The sequence below is a fragment of the Colius striatus genome, chromosome 1 (assembly GCF_028858725.1).
Source record: "Colius striatus isolate bColStr4 chromosome 1, bColStr4.1.hap1, whole genome shotgun sequence".
NCBI lineage: Eukaryota > Metazoa > Chordata > Aves > Coliiformes > Coliidae > Colius > Colius striatus.
This window is the reverse complement of record NC_084759.1, coordinates 158,465,431-158,489,877: the sequence shown is the minus strand read 5'-3', so window position 1 is coordinate 158,489,877 and position 24,447 is coordinate 158,465,431. Positions and strand designations below refer to the sequence as shown.

The 24,447-nt window shown below is 34.1% G+C and overlaps 1 protein-coding gene across 1 annotated transcript in view; it reads left to right on the top strand.

Moving 5' to 3' along the window:
- Positions 1-24,447, top strand: part of CFAP54 (cilia and flagella associated protein 54) — a 114,228-nt gene that overhangs the window by 76,752 nt on the left and 13,029 nt on the right. The window contains 16 exon segments of the mRNA XM_062015995.1: positions 868-954; positions 1,953-2,075; positions 4,813-4,866; positions 6,238-6,454; positions 6,789-6,883; positions 8,370-8,539; positions 12,981-13,083; positions 14,503-14,641; positions 15,414-15,571; positions 15,771-15,956; positions 17,181-17,307; positions 18,543-18,698; positions 19,850-19,958; positions 22,422-22,531; positions 23,295-23,374; positions 23,907-24,048. Coding sequence (XP_061871979.1) covers positions 868-954; positions 1,953-2,075; positions 4,813-4,866; positions 6,238-6,454; positions 6,789-6,883; positions 8,370-8,539; positions 12,981-13,083; positions 14,503-14,641; positions 15,414-15,571; positions 15,771-15,956; positions 17,181-17,307; positions 18,543-18,698; positions 19,850-19,958; positions 22,422-22,531; positions 23,295-23,374; positions 23,907-24,048 — 2,056 coding nt within the window.

Here is a 24,447-nt window from a genome sequence, read left to right as displayed (position 1 = left end):
GTGGCCATGCACATTTTTCATTTTTTTCTGCACTTGTACTAGCAGAATATGGAGGTTGGTGATAGATAATGGTCAAAGCAATTGTAGTTTCAGCAAGATGAGAGCTTCATTTCCACTGAATGCTTAATGTGTAGAAATGTTTTGAATTTCTGATATGACACTTAAATCACAATACATCAAGTTTTATTAAAAATAAGACTTCAAAGACCAATTTTGTTGGACTACTTCAAATATCAGTTGGAAACTGTATGAGTACAATTAAAACATTTGCCTCATGCATTTCTAATTCAAATTCAGAAGTATTAAGCTACTTTACGAAAACAAAAAGTGCATTTGACAAAAAAGTAACAATGCTGTAATTTTCTAAGCTCATGGACACTTTAAAGTGAAGAAAAACACAGAAACTGAACAGTAACTAAATTTTGGAAGTTCTTTCATTTTTAATAAAGGAAAGAGTCTGCTTTTTTTGAAATATATAATAATGCAGATAGTGTTTGTATAGTTTACTAGAACCCAGTTTTAAAATGTTTTTGTGAGTTGCCCCTAAAAAAAAATTCAAATTGAGATGAATTCAAATAAATTAATAAATAAGCATCATCACCATCCAGTTTATTTTACAGTCCATATAATTTCACTTAGACACTTGTAGGACTTCACTGTGTTTATTTTATAAATCTTATAGAATACTATTCTGTTCTACTGAAAAAAATACGGCATCAAAATACAGTAAGAAGACTGGTAGTATGTGTCAGTGAAAGCAATGCTTTTATGTTACCTCTGTATTTGTGATATATAATTGCAATGTACATTTCTTTAATTGTACTTTTTACGACATTTAGAACTAGATGACCTCATATTTTCCTGTAGATTTTACCATTGTTCACATTATACCAATACATTGTTTCTGAGATTTGTAAGGACCCAGCTAAATGTATTGAAGGAAGAATCTTCAAGGTAATCAGTCAAACTTTCTTTTTATCACACTACTTTGTATTTAAATTTTTTTTTCATGTTTCTTTTAAATGTAATCAATTTAATATTTCTTCATATATCTGTACTATGAAAAGTAATGCTTTGAAGTTGACCTGTTGTGTATTGTTTCTTAGCACACAAATTGTAGAACTGCTTTCTAATTGCTATTATTATTCTCTCAATTTTAGCAAGATATAAAGTTATTTATACAGCTTTAGTATTAATGTCCTACAGAGACTGTTAAGTACTTCCATGATTTCTTTCTACTCTCCATTTAACAAGAATTCTCCTTAAAGATCCTTTGGATCCCCCTTGATCCAAAATTTTTACTTGATATTTTTCATTTTGTTCCAACATTCTTTTAAATGTTAACTTAAGTGCAAAACAGAAATGATTTTTTATTTACAGTATTCCCTTCTAAATATGTTATCAGTATCATGGTAGAATCATACAACCAGGTTGTCAGATTGGGTGCAGATTTTTGTCATTTCACTAATGTTTGCTTGTTGGTTTTATTTGGGGTTTTTTGTTGTTTTTTTTTTTAATCTCTTGGGTTTTTTTTAAAGGAATCTAACTTGTATTAAGAGTCAAAGTATTATTGGTTTTAGTTATTTTCAGGAAATGCTGATATGGGATAGGGAGAGTACTAAGATGAGTAAACTTCATGAAACAGATTTTGATAAGGGGTTGATCTTGGACTGATACTCAAAACTCTAGCCAGATGAATTAAGTTCTTTTTTTTTCTTTGTCAGAAGTAAGTTTTTGAAGAACATCGTTTTGGGGTTTTTATTTTTTTTTTTTTGTTTTTGAAAGTCAAAGTCTTATCTTTGAGATTTCACTTATTTATTGTAAAGTATAAAAGATTTATTTCCATTGAAGAACATTCTCCATCAATGTACTATTCCAGTAGCCAAATGTAATTGAAAGTTCTCTTTGAATACATTTTATTTTAAATCAAAGGCTCTTTTATTTTTTCACAGATTAAAGTACTTACAGATATAGGATTTTTTACAGAGGCCTTTCATGAACTGTCCTTGCTTAATTGTGGAGAGAGAATTCCATGGAAAATACCTGCAGGATACAGAAAAACTGAACAAATGAAGGTAAGCACCAATAAAGTAGAACATTGAACTATACAATTCAGTTCTTCTCATTAAACTGCACATACTCCACATCAGCAAGTTATTACAAATTCCTAAAAAAGTTCCTAAATTTCTTTCAATATGGGTATAAAATTGTCAACAATGAATGACATTAATTTCTCTCACTGAAAAGCAAGAACAAAAATAAATTTTGAAATGTGCTCTCTATTTTATACAGTGAATAATGCAGATAATAATGTTTCATAAAAAATATGGGTTGGGTTCTTACCCCATTAGTGGGTAAATTCCCACTGGCTTGCCAGCAGCAGGGCATCTGAGAGACAGCCAGAGCTGCACCCAGCCCAGGGCATCAGGCACCTCTGTGGTGTTGGGGACAGGCTGAGCCTGGGCTGGGACATCACCCTGCAGATGGAAGTGAGGATCAGGCCTGGTGAGGAGGACTGTCTTAGACACAGCCCCAGGAAGGCATCATAGGGCCGTGCAGTCTGGCTGAGGCTTGGCCAGGGTGGGCCTGACACGGGGGTCCTGTGGCAGGGCATGGATCTGGGCAGCTGGAGACTGGCCCTCCTGTGGTATCAGTGGGAAGGGGGCTCATGGCCCTAGGGGCTGACATATGGAGTGATGGGCTGTGGTCAGAGTTGGGGAGCCCCAGGAGATGCCGGGCAGTGAGAGCTATTGGTGCCCTCACAGCCTTGATAGTCACCTTACCCCAGATCACTCTCTCTGGTTTTCTCCATATCTAAAGCCAAAGAGTGATCTTACCTTGATCACTGATGTGTTACAAGATTATGAATCTGTTTACAGTTGACCTCAGATCATACCTGTGAGCATATTTGTGCAGGCAGATAGTCGAGGCAAGCCTTCACCATAACAATTAAGTAGTTTTCCTTGTTTTCCAAGCACATACCAAAATAATGAGTAATTGCTGGATCGATGTAATCAAAGTCTCCCTTATCTGAGTTATGCTTTTGGTAGATGTGACCCCATGACAAAGTACATGTGCCAGCACTAGGGAGATGGCTTGAACATCTGACAGAAGACTAGCAGGATGCGTAGAGACACCCCTTTAGGCAGCAGTGTGGTTTGAACTTGATTATACAGCCACATCCTATACATGCAATAGAATGATATTTCTCATCTTATGATAATTACAGTCTCTCTGTGAAAGAGGAATTCCTAACCTACCTCCACGACTTCACATTTGCTTCCCTTACCCTATGTAGTAGAGAATGAAAATGGCACTGCAGAGCAAATAGAGTTTAATGAGCTGATTTGAAGGGAAATTTCCCCTCTCCTACCTCACCAAACCCTGAGAGGAAGTTTCCGTCTGACACATGAACTGATTGTCCTTAGAGTGCAGCAGAATGGCTATGACCAGCACAGTGCAGCACTGTCTTTTTTTGGCAATAGTCAACAAATCAATGGCTAAGCTAATTAATACAGGAAGAATTAAAATTAAATTTATGATAGATTGTCAAATGTTTACTTTAAAAAACCCTGAAATATGGACAAGCACTCCTCATAGAATAACTTGCAGGTTTTAAATGAATAATGAATGATCTTAATAAAAAGTAAAATTAAAATATTATAAAAAGCTGACCTTTTTAATTTGCCAATGACACTTTTGTATGAACAGCATGGGAAGATAAGAAACTGAAATGTAGTGATTTTCCTTAGAGCACAAGCTAGATTACATTTTCATTAGATTGAACCATAAGTTTTCAGCATCGCACTAGAGTTGATTCTGCAAAGCTTCCCTGTTCATGTCTACAGAATACATTTATTCCTTACTGATGTTAGTCAGGTTAAAATGTATCTTTAAGTCATTTCCTTAATTCATATATTGTCTGAAGAGCTCTCAGAGTTAGAATGAGGTCTTGTTGATTTGTCACTTGTCTTTTTCTGAGTTCACAGGTGAGTGTTCAGCTGAACAGCAAGCAGAAGAGGTTCACCATTAGTTAAGAGTGTGACATGTGTAGAAGTGCTTGCTGGACTTTTGCACAGCACTCAGACTAAGAAGGACCCATGTTCCAGGGAATGACAGAGATGATAGAGGGCTACATCTAGCATGTAGAGTTAATAAGAGTTCATAAAACCCACACAGAATGCAACTGACAATTGTGTGTAGAGCTCTCATTTATGACAAATGCTGGAAATGATCTTTACCTCTGCCTTTTCCTTTCCCTCAGACTGATTTGTTTCCTGGTGAAAAAGTAAAGGCTTTTTGAGCAAGGACTGGAATTAGGGTTAGGATTCAGAAATTTGAAACACATAAGCAAATAAACAATTGTTTTAAGATCCCTGAAGGAGGCTAGGGTTTCAAATTCATCTTGACTTGCAGCTATTTATTTTTTTTCTGTTCACAGGTTTCTGCTCTGGTGAAGAGCAGAGGAGGCAAGTGCTAAGTCTGGAGTTAGGTTTGGGATTCATAAATGTAAAGAATATAAAGGCAACTGATGGTTGGTGTCCATATTGTTCCTAGAATTTGGAAAAGGATTTCTGTTGTTGTTTTTTCCCTTTGCTTTAGGTCGAAGAATCTTGGTGAATGGCATAGGAGGTGTAGTTTTGGGTCTCGGGTTATGCTTTACAAATGTAAAACCCACAGAAGCCAAATAATTGTTGATATTATCAGATATCTCAAAATATATTTGGAAATGCACTACACTGTTCCATTAACTCACTTATTTTGTACTCATATTGTAATACATTACTTATTTTTATTTTATCCATTTTACAGGATTTACAGAAATTTGACTCCTCAAAATCTCTCCTGACTGATACAAATTTACAGGTAAGAAAAATCTGAAAGAGATAAAAAATTTATTCCAGACATAAATATTTATTTCTCTGACAACAGTTAGAGATTATTTGGTTCAGCAAATATACTTGCTATTAGTAAAAAACAGTAAATAGAATAAACATTCTTCTCAACTGTTTACCTTTTCTTAAACTTTACATTATATGGCTGACCTCTCAAGGTCATCATTTTTCAGATAGGAGACCCAATATGTACTCATCTGTGTTTTGTATGTGCAAAGTATGCTGATAGAATGATTCTTTTTTTTTTTTTTAATAATATGTAGAGTCTGGTGCTTATCCTGCTAAAACACAGAACATGTAGACTTATGGGTTCTGTCAGTCAGAGCTGTCTTCATAGATTTGTCCCAGTTCACATTTGGGTTGACGTCCATATCTGGGGGGCAGGGGGAAAGTGAACCTGTAAACCAGTTAATGAACAATCATTTCATATTTTAATTAAAATCACATGTTCACCAATGACTTCATTTTATGTTTTCAGTTTTAAGAATTTTGTTTCATTTGCCTTATCATGGATCCATTGAGACAGAAAGGGTAAATGTTACCACAATGTAGAATAGAAGCTGCACCATAAAAACAAACTGATAAAGTAGAAAAAGCCCACTTTTATCCTCCAATTTTTTCTCATTTGTTTACAGTAAGCTTATGTGCCTCCTACAACAGTTGATATTAGAAGACAGAAATGAGATGTCTGTCTTGACAGCTTTTAGATCTCACTAGTTTCAGATTATTTTGAAGTTGTACTTTATCTTGAGCTTTTGATTTGTACACTTCACAGCGTATATGGGGCTCTTATTTGTATCCTTATGATTTTGCAAAGCTGTGTAGACTTTCACCATCTAACTTTATTAATCTAAACTGAGAATATTAAACTAAAGATAAAACAAGGATTCTATAACGAATAACAAAAACATTCTATGAAATGCACTAGAATAGTCTGATACGGAATTTTTTCCTTACTTAATCTTTCTAGTTAGGGTGAATTGTAACAACAGACTTCCCTTTGAGTTGAGATTTCTGAACTATAGATTTACCTATGTATTTTTTGTGACTGCCTTAACTCAGAGTGCTATGGACAATGTGGACGACTAGAACTGAGCAATAGCTATAACTTCATAGATGCACGTTCCACTAGAAAATAGATTCCCGAGACTGTAGCAAGTGCTACTAAGGAGTGAATTAAGTTTGGAAACGAAAACAGAAACTCATCCATAATGACTAGGAGCCCTATTATTCATATTAAGTGCAGATAAACATCATTATTAATGGAAGCAGAATATGCCTTGAACAAGAAAAATGTAAAATATGTCATTTCAAAGAGTCTCAATTGTTAACTTTCTTGTAGGTACTGGAAAACATATTTAATTGGAGTCTGTCTTTAACAATGGTACCACTGTGCAACCAAAAAATTATGAATAAATTAACCTTAGTCAAAATGCATTTCATCATTTGTCTTTCTGCCACAATAAATAATATACCTGAAAAAATGGAAAAACACATCTATTCTTTGGATAACAACAGCTTGAAGGAGCCAAGAAGAATTACAGCATCAAGTGCAAAAGGTAAATTATAAGCGTAGTGGAAAAGGTAATTTATTCTGCAACTTGTTTCAGGCATAGTTTTTCCAATGCATACATATTAAGATGTCATATTATAAACAATATTTATAGCAAATGTTGCTGCAAAAATCAGTCAAAATTGAAAGAATAAACATTAAGATTTTTCATGATTTTTTAACTAACGACTCCAATATTATTGGAATTGTATTCCATTCTTCATCACCTATTTTGATATTGAAAGTTGTAATTATAAATAAAGAAAAAAGGAACATATTCTTCAAATTACTGAGAATGCTTTATCTGTTATCTGAAACTCCATCTGAAATGTATTTGACAGCTGATGCTGGTAAGAATTCAAGACAACAGGAACAAAGAGGCACAATAGTACAACTCGTTGCCTGTAGAGATGAATTAAATATGGCCATGCTGAAGGTAAGTTTGTTTTTTAGGAAAAAAGGCTTTTAAGAAGCTGCAGATTGTCTCAAAACCATTGCTAATGATTTCAGTGTAACAGAAATGATGGGAGGATGGTGTGAATAAGGGGACTACAAATTTCTGCTTCTAATCTGATTAAAATCTCAATAGGCATACATGAAATCTTAGTTTAATGTAGTTTTTCAGATGGTCTCTGTGAGAAATATTGTCATAATCAGATCTTTGTATGACTGTTTCATCAACAAAGGTTAAGACTGAATGGGATTTAAAGGATAAAATCATCTCCTTTCAGAAAGTGGCACCTGTAGAACGTGTCAGAGACCTTGATGGGGCAGTATGCTCTACAAATAAATGGAAATTTATTCTTTACTATAAGTGTCTCATAATTTTCATATTATTTCTGATACTTTATTTTGGAGAAAACATAACACAGCTTATTAGGTTCTTTGCTTGAAGGAGTTTTGTTTGATTGATTGGTTGATTTTGTATTTAGTTTTTGTTTTGCTCCGTTTGATTGAAAACTTCATGCAGTTTCATATCACAAAACCACTAAAATTGAGGACTGATATTCATCTTTCAAAAGGGCCTTCCACTTTGGAAGTATCAACTTTTGGCCATTGTTACAAAGAAAGTAATGTCCAATATACATCTGGTGAAAGGGATGACAGTTTTGTACAGCAATTGGTTTATACCATACAATAGAAACTTGCTTTAGTACAGCTTGCAAATAAATTGAAAACAGCATCTTGAAAGTAATTAAATTACAATTAAATTAATTTAAATGAGGCTTATTTAAGAGACATAATATATTTCTTACCCTTCTGGCTTTTCTTTAATGATTCTATTTTCAGGACATTTTAAGTAGGGCTCTGAATTAATTCAGGAAACTTGTCCAAAACCGATATTGAATGATACAAAACTTTGAATTATTTTTGAATTTTGATGAAAGCTCTGTAATTCAGGTTTTATTTTAAATTACCTTCTTTTAGGTTTGATTTTAACAGCTTATTACAGCTTGCTTTGTCAGAATGACTGCAAATTACAGATGAACTTTCAGGATACATACTGCACTCAAGGATCTTTTAAAGTATAGATAAAAAGAATGTAATACTTCTTGCAACACTTTTAATGTTGTATTTTATTGTTTAAAATTACAAAGCACAATAAGAAGTATAGTAATCAATTATTGAGTATAGCTCTAAGATAAAGGTAAGAATGAAATATTATGATTGCTAAGCCTTAAGATACATAGTTAAGAATAAATTGTAACAATACAAGTACAGTTAAGATGTTGCTACTTTCAACACATTGAATCTTTAAACCTGGCCAGATTTCCCCTCATTACAGAAAAGCCATATTGTATTCAAGTTGTTTTATTTTAATGGTCAGTGATAGTAGGCTGTAACAGAATAAAGTATTTTAAATTATTTTTTTACTTCTGTCATTGTTTTTTGAAATCATACAATGCTGTGTTCTTCTCTAGGGGATTTTATTGACTGAAGCTGAAGAAAATCTTAGTCATCTTGTGCAGAACATACAGGACAAATACAATGGGGAGATATCTCAGTGTTCTGCTGAAGATTTACAGTCTCTTATTGAAGCCAAGCTTCAGCTTGCTGCTATTTCTCAGCAAAGGCATCAAGCAGCTTTCACGTAAGTAATATTATGAGTAACCTTATATTGAACAGCCTTGACTATAGAAGATCTAGATGGACCTGCTTTAGCAGGGGGATTGGATTAGATGATCTTTATAGGTCCCTTCTAACCCTTACCATTCTGTGATTTCATTTTTTTTTAATTGCTTTATTTTACTTATAAAAAGGTGATCAATTATTGGCCTATCTGTGAGGTGTTTGTGATATATAAAAAAAACCAAGCTGCACTGTTCACTGTTTTTGTTAAAAGTCTGGATATGTTAGATCATGCATTTTTTATAGTTTTCGAGTGAACAGGAGAGTACTTATAGTATCTCTGAAATACTGAATTTTCTTTGCTCTAGAAAATATTTCCTTTTGATATTCTTATTCATGTCAAATTCCAATGTTAAAATTATGTTTTTAAAGTTAATGTGTCTAAAAAGAATTGAGGTATCCTTTAACATCAATGGGGGCATCAATTATATTCTTAGTGTTACTGTTTAAAATACTATTGTATTTACAAAATCTGCCAGATATTTTCTCCAAATTATAACTCAAAATTCTGTGATTTTTTTTTTTTGAGATTCTGATTTGGAGAACTTAATGAAATTACAGCTGAGCCATTCTCTGATTATATGAGGCATATTTTTAGATTTACTTTATCTACTTTTTAATTAGGTTGTAAAATCTTTGAGACTACAAATTATTAACTAGAGATGCAGCATATAGAGGTGTAACATTGTCAGTATTTGTAATTTTTGTTAGGTCTAATCTGACTAAATAAACCAAAAATATTACAGTAAACCTTACAGTATAGTAAGCATCAAACAAAAAGCAAAAGTAACATTTTTTAATTGTTGGGATACTGGTGAAAATTGCTGTAACACTATGACAGATAAAGTCATAGGTGATTCAGCAGGCCAATAGATAAACTAGTCTCAATATTTTTTTCCTTTTTACCTATCTAACAAAGAGGGAATGTTTCCTCTATGTCAAAAACAATCTTCCTTCTCCCAGCTGTCTTAGGTAAATAAGCAAACCCCCAAATCAGATAGCCTGATTTGCTACTATAATATAGCAATAAAAAAACAAGGACAAGACTTTCATAGTTTTATACAGATTACTGAATTGAAGACAGTAAGAGTACTGCAGCATGGTCTTTCACTTGGGTTTTGTTTACGTTATTTTAAAAGATAGGAGTTTCCCCAAAGTTCAGATATTAGGACTGTAATAATTTAGTAGTAATATCTTTACTGAAAATGTGAAGTAAGAGCTTGGAGGCTATTTGTGGACATTTCTCATAATGAAATATTAATCTATTTCAATGCCTTTTGAATTAGATTAATTTACCATAAATTTATCAAAGAGAAAACAATGAATCACTGGACAGTGACCTCATTATACTTTTGAGTGTCATGTGGATTTTATATTAGTATCTAAGGACGAGTACACAGACTTATGAAATATCCTGTGCATAAACTTGGTTTAGCTTGAAAATAGGATTGTTAAAACGTGTATTAGTAGAGTTCTGACTGAAAATTTGGTACTCTGCTAATTTGATTCCAGTGTCCAAGCCATTTTGGGTGCAGGACCCTTCTTTTTGACCTACAGTTATAGAGTGTAGTTTCTCTCTTGTTTTATAACATGTCTCAGATTGATGAAGTTTTTTAGAGTATCAAGTGTTCCAATGAATGTCAAGCATTTTACGGAGTATTTTTTGGGACTCTTACACTTTTGATGAGTGTTTAATGGGCGTTATATATAGATAGGGGTCAGAAAGCAGGAAAAAAAACCCCCTCTTCCAAAAAACAAAGCAAGGATTGGGGAGTTTTAACCTATTCTACAATTTCATTGCATTGATATCCATGGAAACTTCTGATATATCTGCCTCAGATACAAATGAAACATTCCTTCAGACAGCTGAATGTTTCCTGCCTGCCAGCCTAGAAATCAAACTTTGCATGATATTACAGAAATTCATCACTGGGCAAAATGATTTAGTGGTGAAATTGTTATAGTCAGCTGTACTTTCCTATTTTGATCATCTTGTCACTTTCTGATTCATCTGATAAAAGGATGTGTATTTTGTCAAGGGAAATATATAGACACATCACTCTTGTAGACAGCAGAAGAGGGTCACAAAAATTTCATCAAGGGAAGCTTCCACACTGTAGCTTCTGTCTTGCAAAAAAATTATGCCTCAGAGTAAGTTCATGCACAGGACTAATTCAGGGAGAGTACTTGATGCCCACTGCTAAGTATGTGAGCTTTCTAATTACTCAAATCAGTGCTTATGCTTATGTGAATACATTACTGCTGAAAACATTACATATATGAATCTTTGGGCTTGTGGTCTACATTTTACTCACAAAATTTATGTGTAAGTATGTAGATAAAAACGGCCTCATTTTCAGGACTGCTGGATGTTGATGACAGCAGTTACCTGGAGGTAGTGGTGCTCAGGAAATTAGGTTAATATTTCTTTAAAGCATGTATATAGTTTTGGGCGCTGCACCTTCTCCAACTTATTTGAGAAATGTTAGCCATAACATCTCAAACAATGTTTTGAAAAATGTCAGATTTTGCTGTAATTTTAACTTTGATGCCTTGTTTCAGGAGAAAATTCTTCTTCATAAAAAGAAAGCAAGCAGTTGGCATATTCCATTGCATTAGCCTTACTGTCTGTTTTGCTTTTATAGGGAAATTCGGATTTGTCTTTTCCATTGTTAGAGAAGAGGTTGACATCAATTTCAACATAGATATATTCTGTTTTCATTTTGTTGAATAAAACTGAAGTAAAGGCATGATGAAGGAGATTTGTAAGGATTGAATTCTGAGAATTGAAAATTAACATATTAAAAGTTTGGGTTCTTGTTACTTTGGGTTTTTTTTTTTTTGCACTGAATTGATGTAATCCATCTAGGTCTGCATCACAAAAATAGCAAGTGAGATAGAATCAGAAATGACAGGAAGACTTTAACTACCCTCTTATATCTGGAGGTTATCCATCCTCTGGTTAGATACATGTTGGCAGAATAATTTGAGTAATTCCAGAGTGGTGCAGCTCTTGTTTTGACTTCTTTGTGAATGATTGAGAAATTTACCTTTACAACAATCAGTCTAGAACTTCTCAAAATCAGTAATTTCATCAAAAGCCCAAAACTCTTGCATCAAAATCTCTTTACAGTGTTCTGGTTCTGTAAAAAGGACTTAAGGTGTTATTTTTTTTCTTTTGCCAGTCCCTGTGTAAAGAGTATGTCTCTGTGTAAAAAGACAGCATAGATGGGAATATTGTTTATACATTTTGACCACTTAACCTGGTGAAAATTCTGTTAAGTGGTGAGCTAGGGGTACCCTCAGATACTTTTACATCATTAGGAAAATATATTTCAGTGGATAGAGAATTAACAGAGTTGTCAAAAAATCCACAACCCTAAAAATGTTTTAGGGAAGAGGTAGGAAAGTAGAGATTTATGGATGTACAATTAGGGATAGAAAACTAATACTATGAGACATTTGTTTTGGCATTTCATCAGGATATTTTGAGCAACATGTTCTGCGGGAAACAAATCAGATTCTGAAAAAGGTTTTAAATGTGTTGGATTTGGAAATGTCTTCTTATAATGAAAATCATTTTATTTTCAAAGACTACTGTTACAGATAGACATTTTTATACACGTCATGAAAATTTAACAGTGTATCAGAAAGCATTAAAAAGATAGCATTAAAATAAAAAAAACCCTAGCAGAAACCTGACAGTATTTTGAGATCTCAGCTCACAATTTTTTAAAATGTGAGATTAAATGCTGCACCAATCCAAACATTGTCTATATCTTTCTAGATGGCATTAGGAGTAAATTCCAGAAAAAGATTTATGATTGAGAGTGTGAGCAGTAGACTCAAGACATGTGATGACTTATTGAGGTTTTGCCAGGATGGCACCTGGCTCAATTTTTTGTTGATGGTGTTCACTAAGGTCCTGTGAGTATTTAGTCATGTGGATTTAATAGAAGGATTAACATATAGCCCGGAAAGACTAAGGAGAAAGGTGCTTTCTTACCTCTCTGGTTGTGGTAGAGATGAAGAACTCTCCTGAAACATTTTATCATTTTCAGTATTTTTACATCTTCTAATTTCTAAGAGCCCATCTCTGATGACAGGTGTGTGTAACTGAAAGTTATAGTGGAATTCTGTTTTGATTACTCCAACAGAATATGATATATCTCGGTTCATCTATTATTATCAGGTTAGGCATCTTGGCCAAAGTTCTTTCCTTATTGCCGTTCTCTCACTTTCATACTGCAATGCCTACAAATTCAGAACATAGTCTGAGTGCAATTTTTTTTGTTCTGCTGAAGCAAAAATTGATCTGTTGATAGACATCTTTGACATAGTGAGAAATGCATAAAATGGCAAATTTCATTAACTTTTTTAAATAATGTTGTTCTTTATCACAGTGTTGCTTTGGTTTTCTCTGCAATTCGACTCCTCCAAGATGCCAAAATATTTAGGATGCAAGTGGCACATTTTCAAGAAGAAAAGGACAAAAGGGAGCATTCGGTACTTGTGGCTATTTGTTTTAAATGATTGTTTCTTACTATTTGAAGTCTATGTGGAGTGATTTTCAGCATACTGAACATAGCAGTCATCTGTTACCATTAACCTGGCTAGAAAATGATCTATGGCACGTTTCAGATACCTGCTTGCCTATAGTTTATTCAATGTGTCAGTACTAATTATTTAAATTTGGATGTGATTACAGTATTTATTTGTGTACTTTCAAATGACAACACTGAAAATCTCCTTTTGTTTAAAACACCCCAAACAAACAGAAACTGGAAAAAAAAGCTATCAAGTGAAAATCTTGTATTATTCAGTTAAGATATTTTAGTTTTTTTGATTGAAAGCCTACTTCAGAGTATCCTCTTTCAGAGCCAGATCAATCAGTTTACATCGTTGCTGTGTTTCAAATTTAGCAAGATTTCAGCTCACTTCTGTTGTCTAACACATGGGATACTGACCTAGACTTTGGAAAGATGATGTACAAAACCTGTTGGTAATACACCACACAATTTTTCTTGAGTGCATAGTGAGTCAAAATGACTCACATGGACAGAGCAACTGAGCAGTGAGGCCAGATTTTGTAACACAGTTAACAAGACTGGACTTTCCACTGTGCAGTGTAATTATTCTCTGCCCGTGTTGCACATCCTGCACTTGCTCCTGCATTTTCTTAGGACTGCCTTGTAAACAGTAATTGGGTTACAGCTATTTTTTTCCTCACTTGCATCAATGCAACTAATTAATTATGATTATTCTTGTAAATAAAACACAGATGGTCCAATGTCCATTTATTGCTTGCTGGTATAAATATTTAGAATAAGGACTGTAGAATTTTAGTAATAGAAAGACTGATTACAATACGTGAAGATGACACAGGGAGTTGAGCTGAGAATCCTCCCAAATATTTCCTGTACTATATTGCATTAATATTAGTTTCTGATCACCAGAAACACTAAAAATGATAAATAAAAAATGAGAAAAATTTCTTTCTGATCACTATTGAGGTATCAGAACTTGATATTGATCCTAATCTACAATTAGACTTTTATGTGTCTAATGTGTAATGTGTCTATTTTATGTGTCTATTGTGTAATACTCCTACCCGGAGGGATAATGTCTAAACTGTTAGAAATATTTTCCATGATACATATAGTATATGGATATATTTATAGGCTCTCACATAAGAAATGGTTTCATTTTCATGAGGTCCATTTATATTATTTTATTTCTATAGGTTAAGCTTCCTATCACTAAAAAAAATACAGGTATCTACCTTTCAAATAAACTTCTGGTTATAATTACATTATTATTTGTATTAATTCTATTTATTTTAGACTAACATAGACCTGTTGCTTTGACTGTAGGAAAGGAGTTGACTCAGAAAGTAACATTTCTCTTGATTTTGGACATTATTAGGACTCTTACGTTGAAGATGTTCCGCTGTCTCACAGTATAATGGCACAAGATCATCTGAATGTACACCTGTGGCTAAGGTGTCGTGCAATGTTAGTGACTGCACTAGTAACACAGATACATGGTGTTGGTGATTTAGAAGGTATTACCCTTTTCTGGTTTTGACTTTTGGCTTGTAATGGGCAAATGAGCCTATTCAGATTCAAATTCTTATTCACAAACAAAAAAAATATTAACATTAATTCTGGAGTTGGATTATCATTCAGCAATTATTTGGATTAAATTCATCCAATGCAATAACAAAAATATATTTCTGAGCACATTCCCTTCCTAAACTGTGTAAACACAAGGCATTATATCCATTTTTATTTAATGACTACTGTTGTGTGTGAAAAATTTTGAATGTTATAATGTAATTAAGCATTCTTGTTTTAAAAAACTTTTGCCACATACTTCTAGTTTCACTTTCTCTGTTTCCAACAAATGAAATACTTCTATATATATCTCCTAAAAATGTTTTGCATTCTTTTGGTTTAAAAAGCATTTAAGTAAGATACAACAAAATACATTTATTGCAGTTTTGATTATGAATAAAATGTTTTTCATTCCTTAGTTCTTAATATAAACTCTGACACACTCATCAAAATCACAGTCTATATCCATAGCCAAACTCTTATTTAATTTCTTCTGGATAATTTTTATGAAGGCTCTGGCTATTTTTGAATGACATCTAGGATCAACTTTTTCAATATGTAGAATGTGCTTTATGGTAAAAATGACATCTGATCTATGGTAAATGTGGAATTTATAATGTCATATTTCTGTGATTTTTTAGTGTGGAAGTGACTTTAACAGTGGTAGATGATACAATAAAGTCTTTTCATTTTTATTATTCATATATTCTCTTCTTTTAGAAAATGATGTGACTGAACGCAGAAATGTAATAAATGAAGTGATACTAGAGGCAGAAGCCTTTGGTGATATTGGGACTCAGGCTGAAATGATGGTGCAAGCTGTTATTCTTGACCTTCAAGAAAAACGTCCCGTGGCAGACATTAAACTTCTTTTGCAGGTCTGAGCACAAAGGAGAAACTTGTTTGCTTCTCTTTGATGTATTGTTCATGTATTCAGAAAAGCTGATGCTGGCATTAAATAAGTTTGAAATAGTGTCTCAAAAATAGATTTTTTTTTTTCACTTTGCATGATTCGTCCTCACAAAGAGACAGCGAAGGTAGTAACTACTTTGGTTTATGTTGTCTATGTCTAAACAGAATATCATCAGTTTACTCCAAGAAGATACATTTATTTCCCCTCCAGCCTCTTTGACTCTTGTGAAAAGTATGCTTCTGCTGGCAGACATACTAACACTGCAAACAATGGATGATACAGAACATTGCTCTTCTACAGTGGAACGATTAAACATATTAATTTTGGCACATGAGCTTACAATTAAAGCAGTGAGTATATACTGGTGATTTACACAGCATTTGCAAACCCTTATATATCTTATCTATCTTATCTATCTATATCTTATATATCTTATCTATTCTGGAACCTATTTTAAGAATTCATTAAAAAGGGCTGTTGCTATGAACTGATCATGTCAATTTCCTCTAGATTGCATAATGTAAAGAAATAATTTATCTTACCAAACTTGGTTATATATGTCATGCATACTCGTGTATGTATTCTGGTATTTTCATACAGTTTTAAAATATTGAATGCTTGTAAAATGTGCATCCGTATGTGAAAGCTGAAATAGGTAGTTTGACTTTTAAAGAGATGCAGAACACTCACTTTTCCCATTTGTAATGAGGGATATGTTTGTGTTCAGCACCTTAAGTGTGATGGATGTCTCATAAAATTCCTAGCTCTTGAGCATCCAAGTTTAAGAATTTAGCTTTGACTCTTAACTTAGAATTATTTTAATTATAAAATCTATATAGAGTAACAGATAATTTATGGTGCTTTAGATTAACAGATTATTACAGTCAGTATGAAGAGATAATTTCCATGTAAAATTAAAATATGCAATTAAAAAATTATCTAAAGATGTGAAATCTGTGGGACGAATTTGTAGTAATAAACCATTAACCTGTTTGGTGAGCCACAAATATATATGCACTTCTGCATCCTCTACATGTTCTTGGTGCTGTTTATAAAGATAAGCTGTTGGATCAAATTCTCTCCCCATATTTCCTAATGCAGATGTTTAATCCATTGAAAACTTGTTTCCTTGAGTAATAAAGAATCATATGAACCACTTCAAACTCAGATGTACACTCATGAGATTTGATAGCATTCGAGAGACTTAACAATTTAGAGCATGTCTCCATTATCTTATTTCCTGGCCTTTGTGGGATGTCAGATTTCTTTGTAGATAGGACAGATTCTGACTAGGGCTCAGGTTACTTGAGAGATCTATTTCTAAAAGACTAATTTGAGGGAGTTTGCTTTTAGAAACCAAAGCCCAACAATAATACATTTGATCAAGAGATCATCTGCAGAGAAGATAAGTATGAACTGAAGTAAAGGAGTTTGGAGTATCAAGCCATTTTCTAGTGCTTTCCTTACAGGACACATTTGAGTTCCAGGGTTTTACAATATCTAATTTAATTTTTCAAGGTGCTATTTGTTTTCCTGTCAGCATCTTGATTTTACAAAGCATACTCTTTTTATAGATTTTTGCTCATGGAGAACCCATTGAATGGCAAGTGGAAGACACTACATTGAGTAGCCTGGTCCTACCTACAAAAAATATTTATTTGCCACATATCAACTTGCTAGCCCAAGTCAAAATGAGAATTGGTAAGAAATATGCAAGTCATTATTATTTTCATTTTTTTTCATTGATTTTTACCAGTATTTTATGCAACAGCAGAATGGGAACTTCAGTTAAGTGGACACTTTTGTGAACACTTTTCTAACTTTTGTACAAGTCATTAATTCTGTGAAAACTTCCTGTATATGTCCCATCTCTCTGGAAGCAGTTATATGGGAACTAATGATATCAAATAATATGGAAGAATAGTGATAATTGCCTATCCCAATAATATAAATAGTGTCTCTCATTGTTGTAACCCTTTGATTTAACAATTTTTCTTGTTAACTTTTCTTTATATCGAAACTTGGAATTATGCTGAATAGTAACAGAAGATAACTTTTAAGATCTGTCAGAGATTTGTTGCTGTACAGCAAATAAAGGGAAAGAGATATTGTCTCCATGTTCCTTTTGCTAAAGTTAATTTGGTGTTTACCTGACTAGCAATGGACTAGAAAACCTAGAAATCACTTACTGCACTTCAATTTGCATTGTGGATCGGCCTCAGAGTGTTCTAGATTCTTTTTCAGGAAGATATGTTTCAGGAGCTCATCAGTACACCCCAACCACCATTCCTTTGTATTCAGCTCTTAGCACTAGAGTAGAAATAATCCAAAGTAACCAGTCTGAAATGCGTCTGCTGTGGCTGTTGGGTCTTCATCACCAGCTAGTTAGCTCTAGAGATCCATTCATATTGTGCTCTACTGCTTGTGAGTGCAGACATGGCCAGACTCATTCACAATAACGACCATATTTAACCAGTTCACGTTTCTGAATCTACATTTTTAGGAACAGAAGAATATTGGGGAGTACAGTATAAGAAGTATGAAATACATCAAAGAAGCCTTTAGAAGTACAAAAGGAATTTTGGAATTTGCAACTGCTTAGAGAGGTTTAGCTTTTGCCTACAAATGCCAGGTGAAATGAAGTTATGAAGTGACTTACTGCTGGTCTTTCCAGATGGTTTGTGAAAGAGTCGATTTGTGTAGCCTGAGCTGCTTTTGGGTAGCCTAGGTAAACTTCAATGGCATCGTAAAGTAGTGAAACAACATCACAGTTCTGTATTTATATCTGTTCATCACTTGGATTTTTTGAGAGTTGAATTGTAACAGTAAATATGTAAGAGCGTTTGTTCTAAGGAATATTCTTCTTTTTGCATAAATTGATTTTCTAATAAATAATTTATTAAGGTCTTTTTGTTTGTTTGTTTTTTCCCCCTTAGGACACACATTAGCTGAAAAAGTAGCTTGTACACCTGCAAGAGAAGATCCCCTGCAATGGCTACATGCTCTCAAACATTTAGAATCAGCGTTGAAGCTTTGTAGAGCATCTGCAACAGAAAAATTAGATATAGAAGCTGAACTTCTTTTTCAGATAGGTAAATAAAAGCCTGTTTGTACATCACGGTTGCTTTCCTAGACAATGTGATGCATGTAACCTCTCTTAAAATGAAGACATTTCACTGTAAAAATGGAACAGATTTGGGCATTTCTCACCATATCTAACTGCAGATCTCTCTCCTGTGTTTAGTATCACACCAGCATAGTTCAGGATGCATTACACAATAAATAATTTCAAAACTGCAGGGTGTAGCCAGTGAGATTAAGGATATTGTTGAAAGCTAATTAGCTTCTTTGCATCAGTCTGAACTAATGAAGGTGAGAGGCTCAGAAAGTGTTTCTAAGTGATTTAACAAAGCTAATGAATTACACAGTGTTTGCATACATTTGGATTTTAGCATTTTTATGTTTTGCAACAGGAGATGTTGGTTTGTTAGGATCCCAGCCAGAAAGGCACTCAAGACTGTAACATATCTCTTAAAATATCATTTACTGGAGTTAACACTATAAAGAAAAAGAGAATAGTGTAAACAATCTTAAATCCCTTCAGACGCTGAGAACACCAAATTGTGCAGTGTTGAATGTGCTCTGGGCTGTAGCACAACACGCAGGTCCTGCCTGTGGAAAGGTTCCCTCATTTTGGTCTTTTGTGCACTTAGAGCATTTTCTCAAAAGAAAACAATTCTATTACTAATTTTTAAAGTCAAACAAAAATGTATATTTGCGTAAGAACTCCTTGCAGCACTTTTATAGAAAGGGCAGGTGGTGTAATCACTGGTAGTGAGCGGATGCTGCCAACAGGCTCTACTGTTAGACCTAGCTGGCTACATCTATCCTGTGGCTAAGGGATGTGCACAGCATGACACAGGCCTGAAGGCTACACATAGAACAGCCTGTGCCTGTGCACTAGCTCTTTCATGTACAATGGTCTAGGTAGGATCAATACACGTTAGGAATCATTATGATTTCAAAGTTTGATTATTTTAGTTACTCTATAAAGTGATCTGCTATGCAAGCATTGTTTATTACATTTTAAACAGACTGGAAAAGATTTTGCTTATCAGGAAAAGAACAGCTAATGCATTATATTGTTCAGCTTTCCTGGAGGGAAAAACAGGTTTGGTCTTACATTAAAAAAAGAAAGGAAAAAAAAAGTCTTGCAAATCTGTTTTCTACATTTCTTTCTTAGGTGAGGTAGAACGCCACATAACTGAAACAGGTGGTAACAAGTCATCTCGAGCTGTTGAAACCCTATTGGAAGCTATAAAAGTCAGCCAGCAACATGATCAGAACTTTGAGTAAGAAACTGGTTATGTGTTTCAAAATAATTTTAATCGCACATGAATACAGTTTCTAACACTTTTCTGAGATTTAGTGTGGGACTTCTATTATGAGTCATCTTTTATATTTTGTAGAGTTTTCTTCTATTGCAGTATAAAAGAGCTACTGGGTATTTATTCTCTTATTTAAAGCAAATGCTGAGAACATTTAAAAGCATGTTTTAGAATATACAAAGTTACTGCTTTCTGTTCTATTTTCAAATTTATACCATCTCTGTCAACACCAGGAACAGAACTATCAATTAAACAGGGGTTTTATTCATGTTTCAGAAGATGAGCTGTGGTCTGCCCTCTCCCAGATAATAGAAATCCAGCTTGAAAAGGTTAGCAGCCAGAAACAGTCAGAAGAACAGAGGCAGAAGCAGTACAGGAAATGTGTTTGTAACAGATATCAGTACAGTGACTTTGGCATTAGTTATCAGCATAGAAGATGCCTGAAGAGCTGAGCCAAGCCAGCCAATAAATTCTGTCAAGCAGCTCTGATACATTGGATTGTAGGTTTTTTTAGTTTCTTGACCAGTCTTAATGAATAATGTGCCATGTCTGGTTACAGACAGTGTAAAGGCAGCGATTTACCTTGCTTGTTTGGGTATTCTGTTACTAAAGTTAATGAACCAGAACTCTGAACACAGAAGCAGTATCATAGTAATAAACCTCTACAAGCAGTCAACATGATGGAAGATAGTACAGAAATGGACTATGGTGATGTTGTGTAAGTTTAATTTGCTACACTCTTATTTAATTTGCTACTGTCTTTCTAAAACAATGTACAGCAGCGTCAATGGACCTTGGCTTTCTTATTTTAGAGAAATAAATATCTTGAACAGGTTTATACAATCCCTCTGTTATCTATGGGATTGTTTAATTAAAGTTGTTTCTCAAATCCTTTTTTGTTAGCAAGATTAGAAAGTTAAACTAAATTGTCACTAGGTGTAGAACTTGCCATCTTCCCACTTAGTTTGCCCTATCTTGAGCTGTACAGCACTCTTTGACTTTTGTATTTTGCTTTATACAAATTGTACCAAAGCTGGAATTTATTGTGCTGTATAAACAGCTAACCCTTATACAGACTCTGTCCAGAACAGAAGCTATATGAGCAGGAGTTTGTTGCTATGCTTAGGAAAACTATTTCATAGGGAAGATCTGGAGAGACTTACAGAGCCAGGAGGAACCTGCATAAGAAGACTGTTATAAACCTATAGGGAATAGAAATGTTGGAGAAGTTCTGCAGTTACAATGATTTTCTTCAGGTCACAGAAAGTAATTCTGCTCTCTGCTCTGGTGAGAACCTATCTGCAGTGTTTTATTCAGCTCTGGAGTCCTCAGCACAGGAAAAACATGGACCTGTAGGGACAGGTCCAGAGGAGGGCCACAAAAAATTGTCAGAGGGCTGGAACACCTCTACTATAAGAAAACGCTGAGAGAGTTTGGATTGTTTAGCCCAGAGAAGAGAAGACTGCAAGGAGACCTTATTTTGATCTTTTAGTGCTTAAAGGGGATTTATAAGAAAGCTAGGGACAGACTTTTCAATAGGGCTTGTAATGATAGGACAAGGGCTTTTAAATCAAAAGGGAGTAGACTCAGACTTGATATAAGTAAAAACTTTTTATAATGAGGGTAGTGAGACACTGGAACAGGTTGCCCAGAAAGGCAGTAGATACTCCATCTCTGGAAACATTCAAGGTCAGGCTGGATGGGGCTCTGAGCATCCTGATGTAGTTAAAGATGTCCCTGCCCCTTGCAGGGTGTGTAGACTGGATGACCTTTAAAGGTCCCTTCCAACCCAAACCATGCTATGATTCTATGATTCTTGTCTGGTTTACAATACCATTGTAAAAGTAATTAAGAGGAGAAGAAAGTGTAGGAGGAGAACAGGAACTGGTGAGCATAATCTGTCTGAAGATTCTGGTACAGAACTCAGAAGAGAGAAGGTTCCTCAGCTGAGCTCAAGGAAGAAATGAAAGATTTTTTTTCTGATTCTTGGAAGAGTTTTACTGAAGACCAGTACCCAAATTTAGCCACCCATGTTTCAGAGGAAGCAGGGCAATGGATATATACCTTAACTTGAGGAAGGAAGAGGAACCTATGCAGATTCTGTACAGAAGGATCACTTCCCTTGCAGAATTACAGTTTTATTTCTAAACATTTGCAATTTATTTATGGAAAATTTGTTGCACATGATGCAAATTATGAGAGACATATTTGTTAAGCACACCATAGGGATGTTTTAGACTCACTAGGACTTTTAAACAGTATCACAGAGCTTTCTGAAAGAAGATACTTTTTAAGTAGATGATGAGTGCTGAATGAATGATTTATTTGGTGAGGCTGTCTGGCTAGTCTTGTGCAGGAGTCAGATTGTATCATTGTAATGCTTACTTTGATAGTAACATTGATTGATCTGTGTATTGTTTCTTACAGGTTAATAAGAAGATCATACCTTGAAATAGCACTTCTAAATTTGCATTTTGAAGCAAATGATGAGGATGTGCCACAGACAGATAAGGTGATGACTTCCAAATCAAACATATGTTTTCTGTCTTTTGGATAGTGGACTCTTCAAAGCAGGAAATGTATTTCTGTTAGAACATGGTGCACCTTGCCAGACTTACAGTGACTTACAAATCACACTGATACTGAAAATACTGCTAGAAAATTCATCCAAAGAAATCACCTAGTGCAGCAGTAGACTTTTATCTTGTTTGATGTTACTTCTCATGTTTGTTGCATTGAATAACATTTAAAATATTTTTCTGTATAAAATAGAAAGAAACAGAACTAAGTATTTTAATTTCTGATTATAGACTAATTAATTTGTGCCTTGCAAAGAAAACATAGCATTCAAACCTGTTTTTTAAGTGTACATATACTTTAGCAGATTTCAGTTTCTTCAGTACAAACATGAGTGACAGTGTGAGAAATACAAAAGGCTTTAACCATGTCAAAGTAGCTACAAGCCATAGATTCAAAGCATAATGTGTAACACCGAGAAAAGAAGTAATTAAGATTCCAGAGACCAGAATATTATAGCCAAACAGTATAAAGTAGTGACTATAGCGTAAGCTGCTCTGAGAAAATTTTTACAAGAGCAACCAGTTAGTATGCTCTGGATAACTGGTATTTTTTCAATTTTAGTAATTTATCCATAGATTTACAATCAATGCTTATTTTCACAACCTGCAAATAATAACTCTGTATATAGGAGTTTTTTTCCTGTATTTAAAATGTTTTTTACCATAATATATTTAGAATCCCAATTATGAACTGGTGTATAATTTTAGATGTTTTCTGAAGAACTCTCTACTCCTGAGGAGGCTCTGAAATCAGAAGGCTACAAAGTACAAGCCTGGATTGCAGTAAGAGCTGCTACACAGGTTGGTGCAGTACTCTGAAGAGATAGTTCTTTTTTTTCCTTAAATTTCATCTTGTGCTGCTTACACAAGCAAACATGACAACGCAAACAAGACAAAAATTAAGGATTTCTGAAATTTCTGCCATGAATCTTATATGAGGAAATGAAAATGGCCACTGTCTGAGTGGTGCATTTAATCACTCTTGGATAGATTTGACTTTTTACCTCAACTTTGATTCAGAGCAAATAAAACAGCACAATGCTTGATATGTGTGCACACATATATGACATGTGGGTAGACATCAGTAGCATCCAGGTGAGGATATCTGATTTGATACAAATCACTTATGTAACAATCAAGCTGTCAGTAGTAATGAATGATTTAAGTATAGTATGTACCATATGTCAGAGAGAAATAGAATATTTTCCTGACTTTTAAAAATATAGTATGTTGAGTAATTAATTTTTTGTCATCTTCTTGCTCCTCTCAGGTTTTAAAATCTATATAAATTTTGTAATGAACTATTTCTGAATGACAGAAATATTTTTTTTAGGTCAGTGAAGCTGTTCTTGCTTCTCACCTATTAGTTGGAATGAAGAGTGTTAAAGAACATAGCATGAAGGATGCAGTGCAACAGAAAATCCCTGAATTTGCTTCCATGGATCTTCTTGCTTCATACAGAGATTTCTTATCTGGTATTCCATTATATCTACTTATATTAGAGCATTAAATAACTAATAAACTATGTATGCCATGCAATCTAGTAATAAATTTAATACCTAATTTTCATTTATGAAAAGTTCTATGGAAAGTGAAAGCAGAATCCTCATCCTGGGTAGCTGTAGACCTAATGGTTCTTTAAATATCAGCCTGAGCATATGATCAATAGGTTCAGAAAAACTGCATCATTTGCATACTGTGTCTCAGAAAGACAATGCACATACTGCCATAATTTAAAAAACACAAATGGATCCTTCTCACAGAGCTTCCTTAGACTTCTAGAGTTGGCCCCGGCCCTTGGAGATTTCCGTGGAGGTTTTCAGTTTTTCTTTTGATTTTGCAAAGACGTGTTGGTGTTGAATGGCTTATCTCTC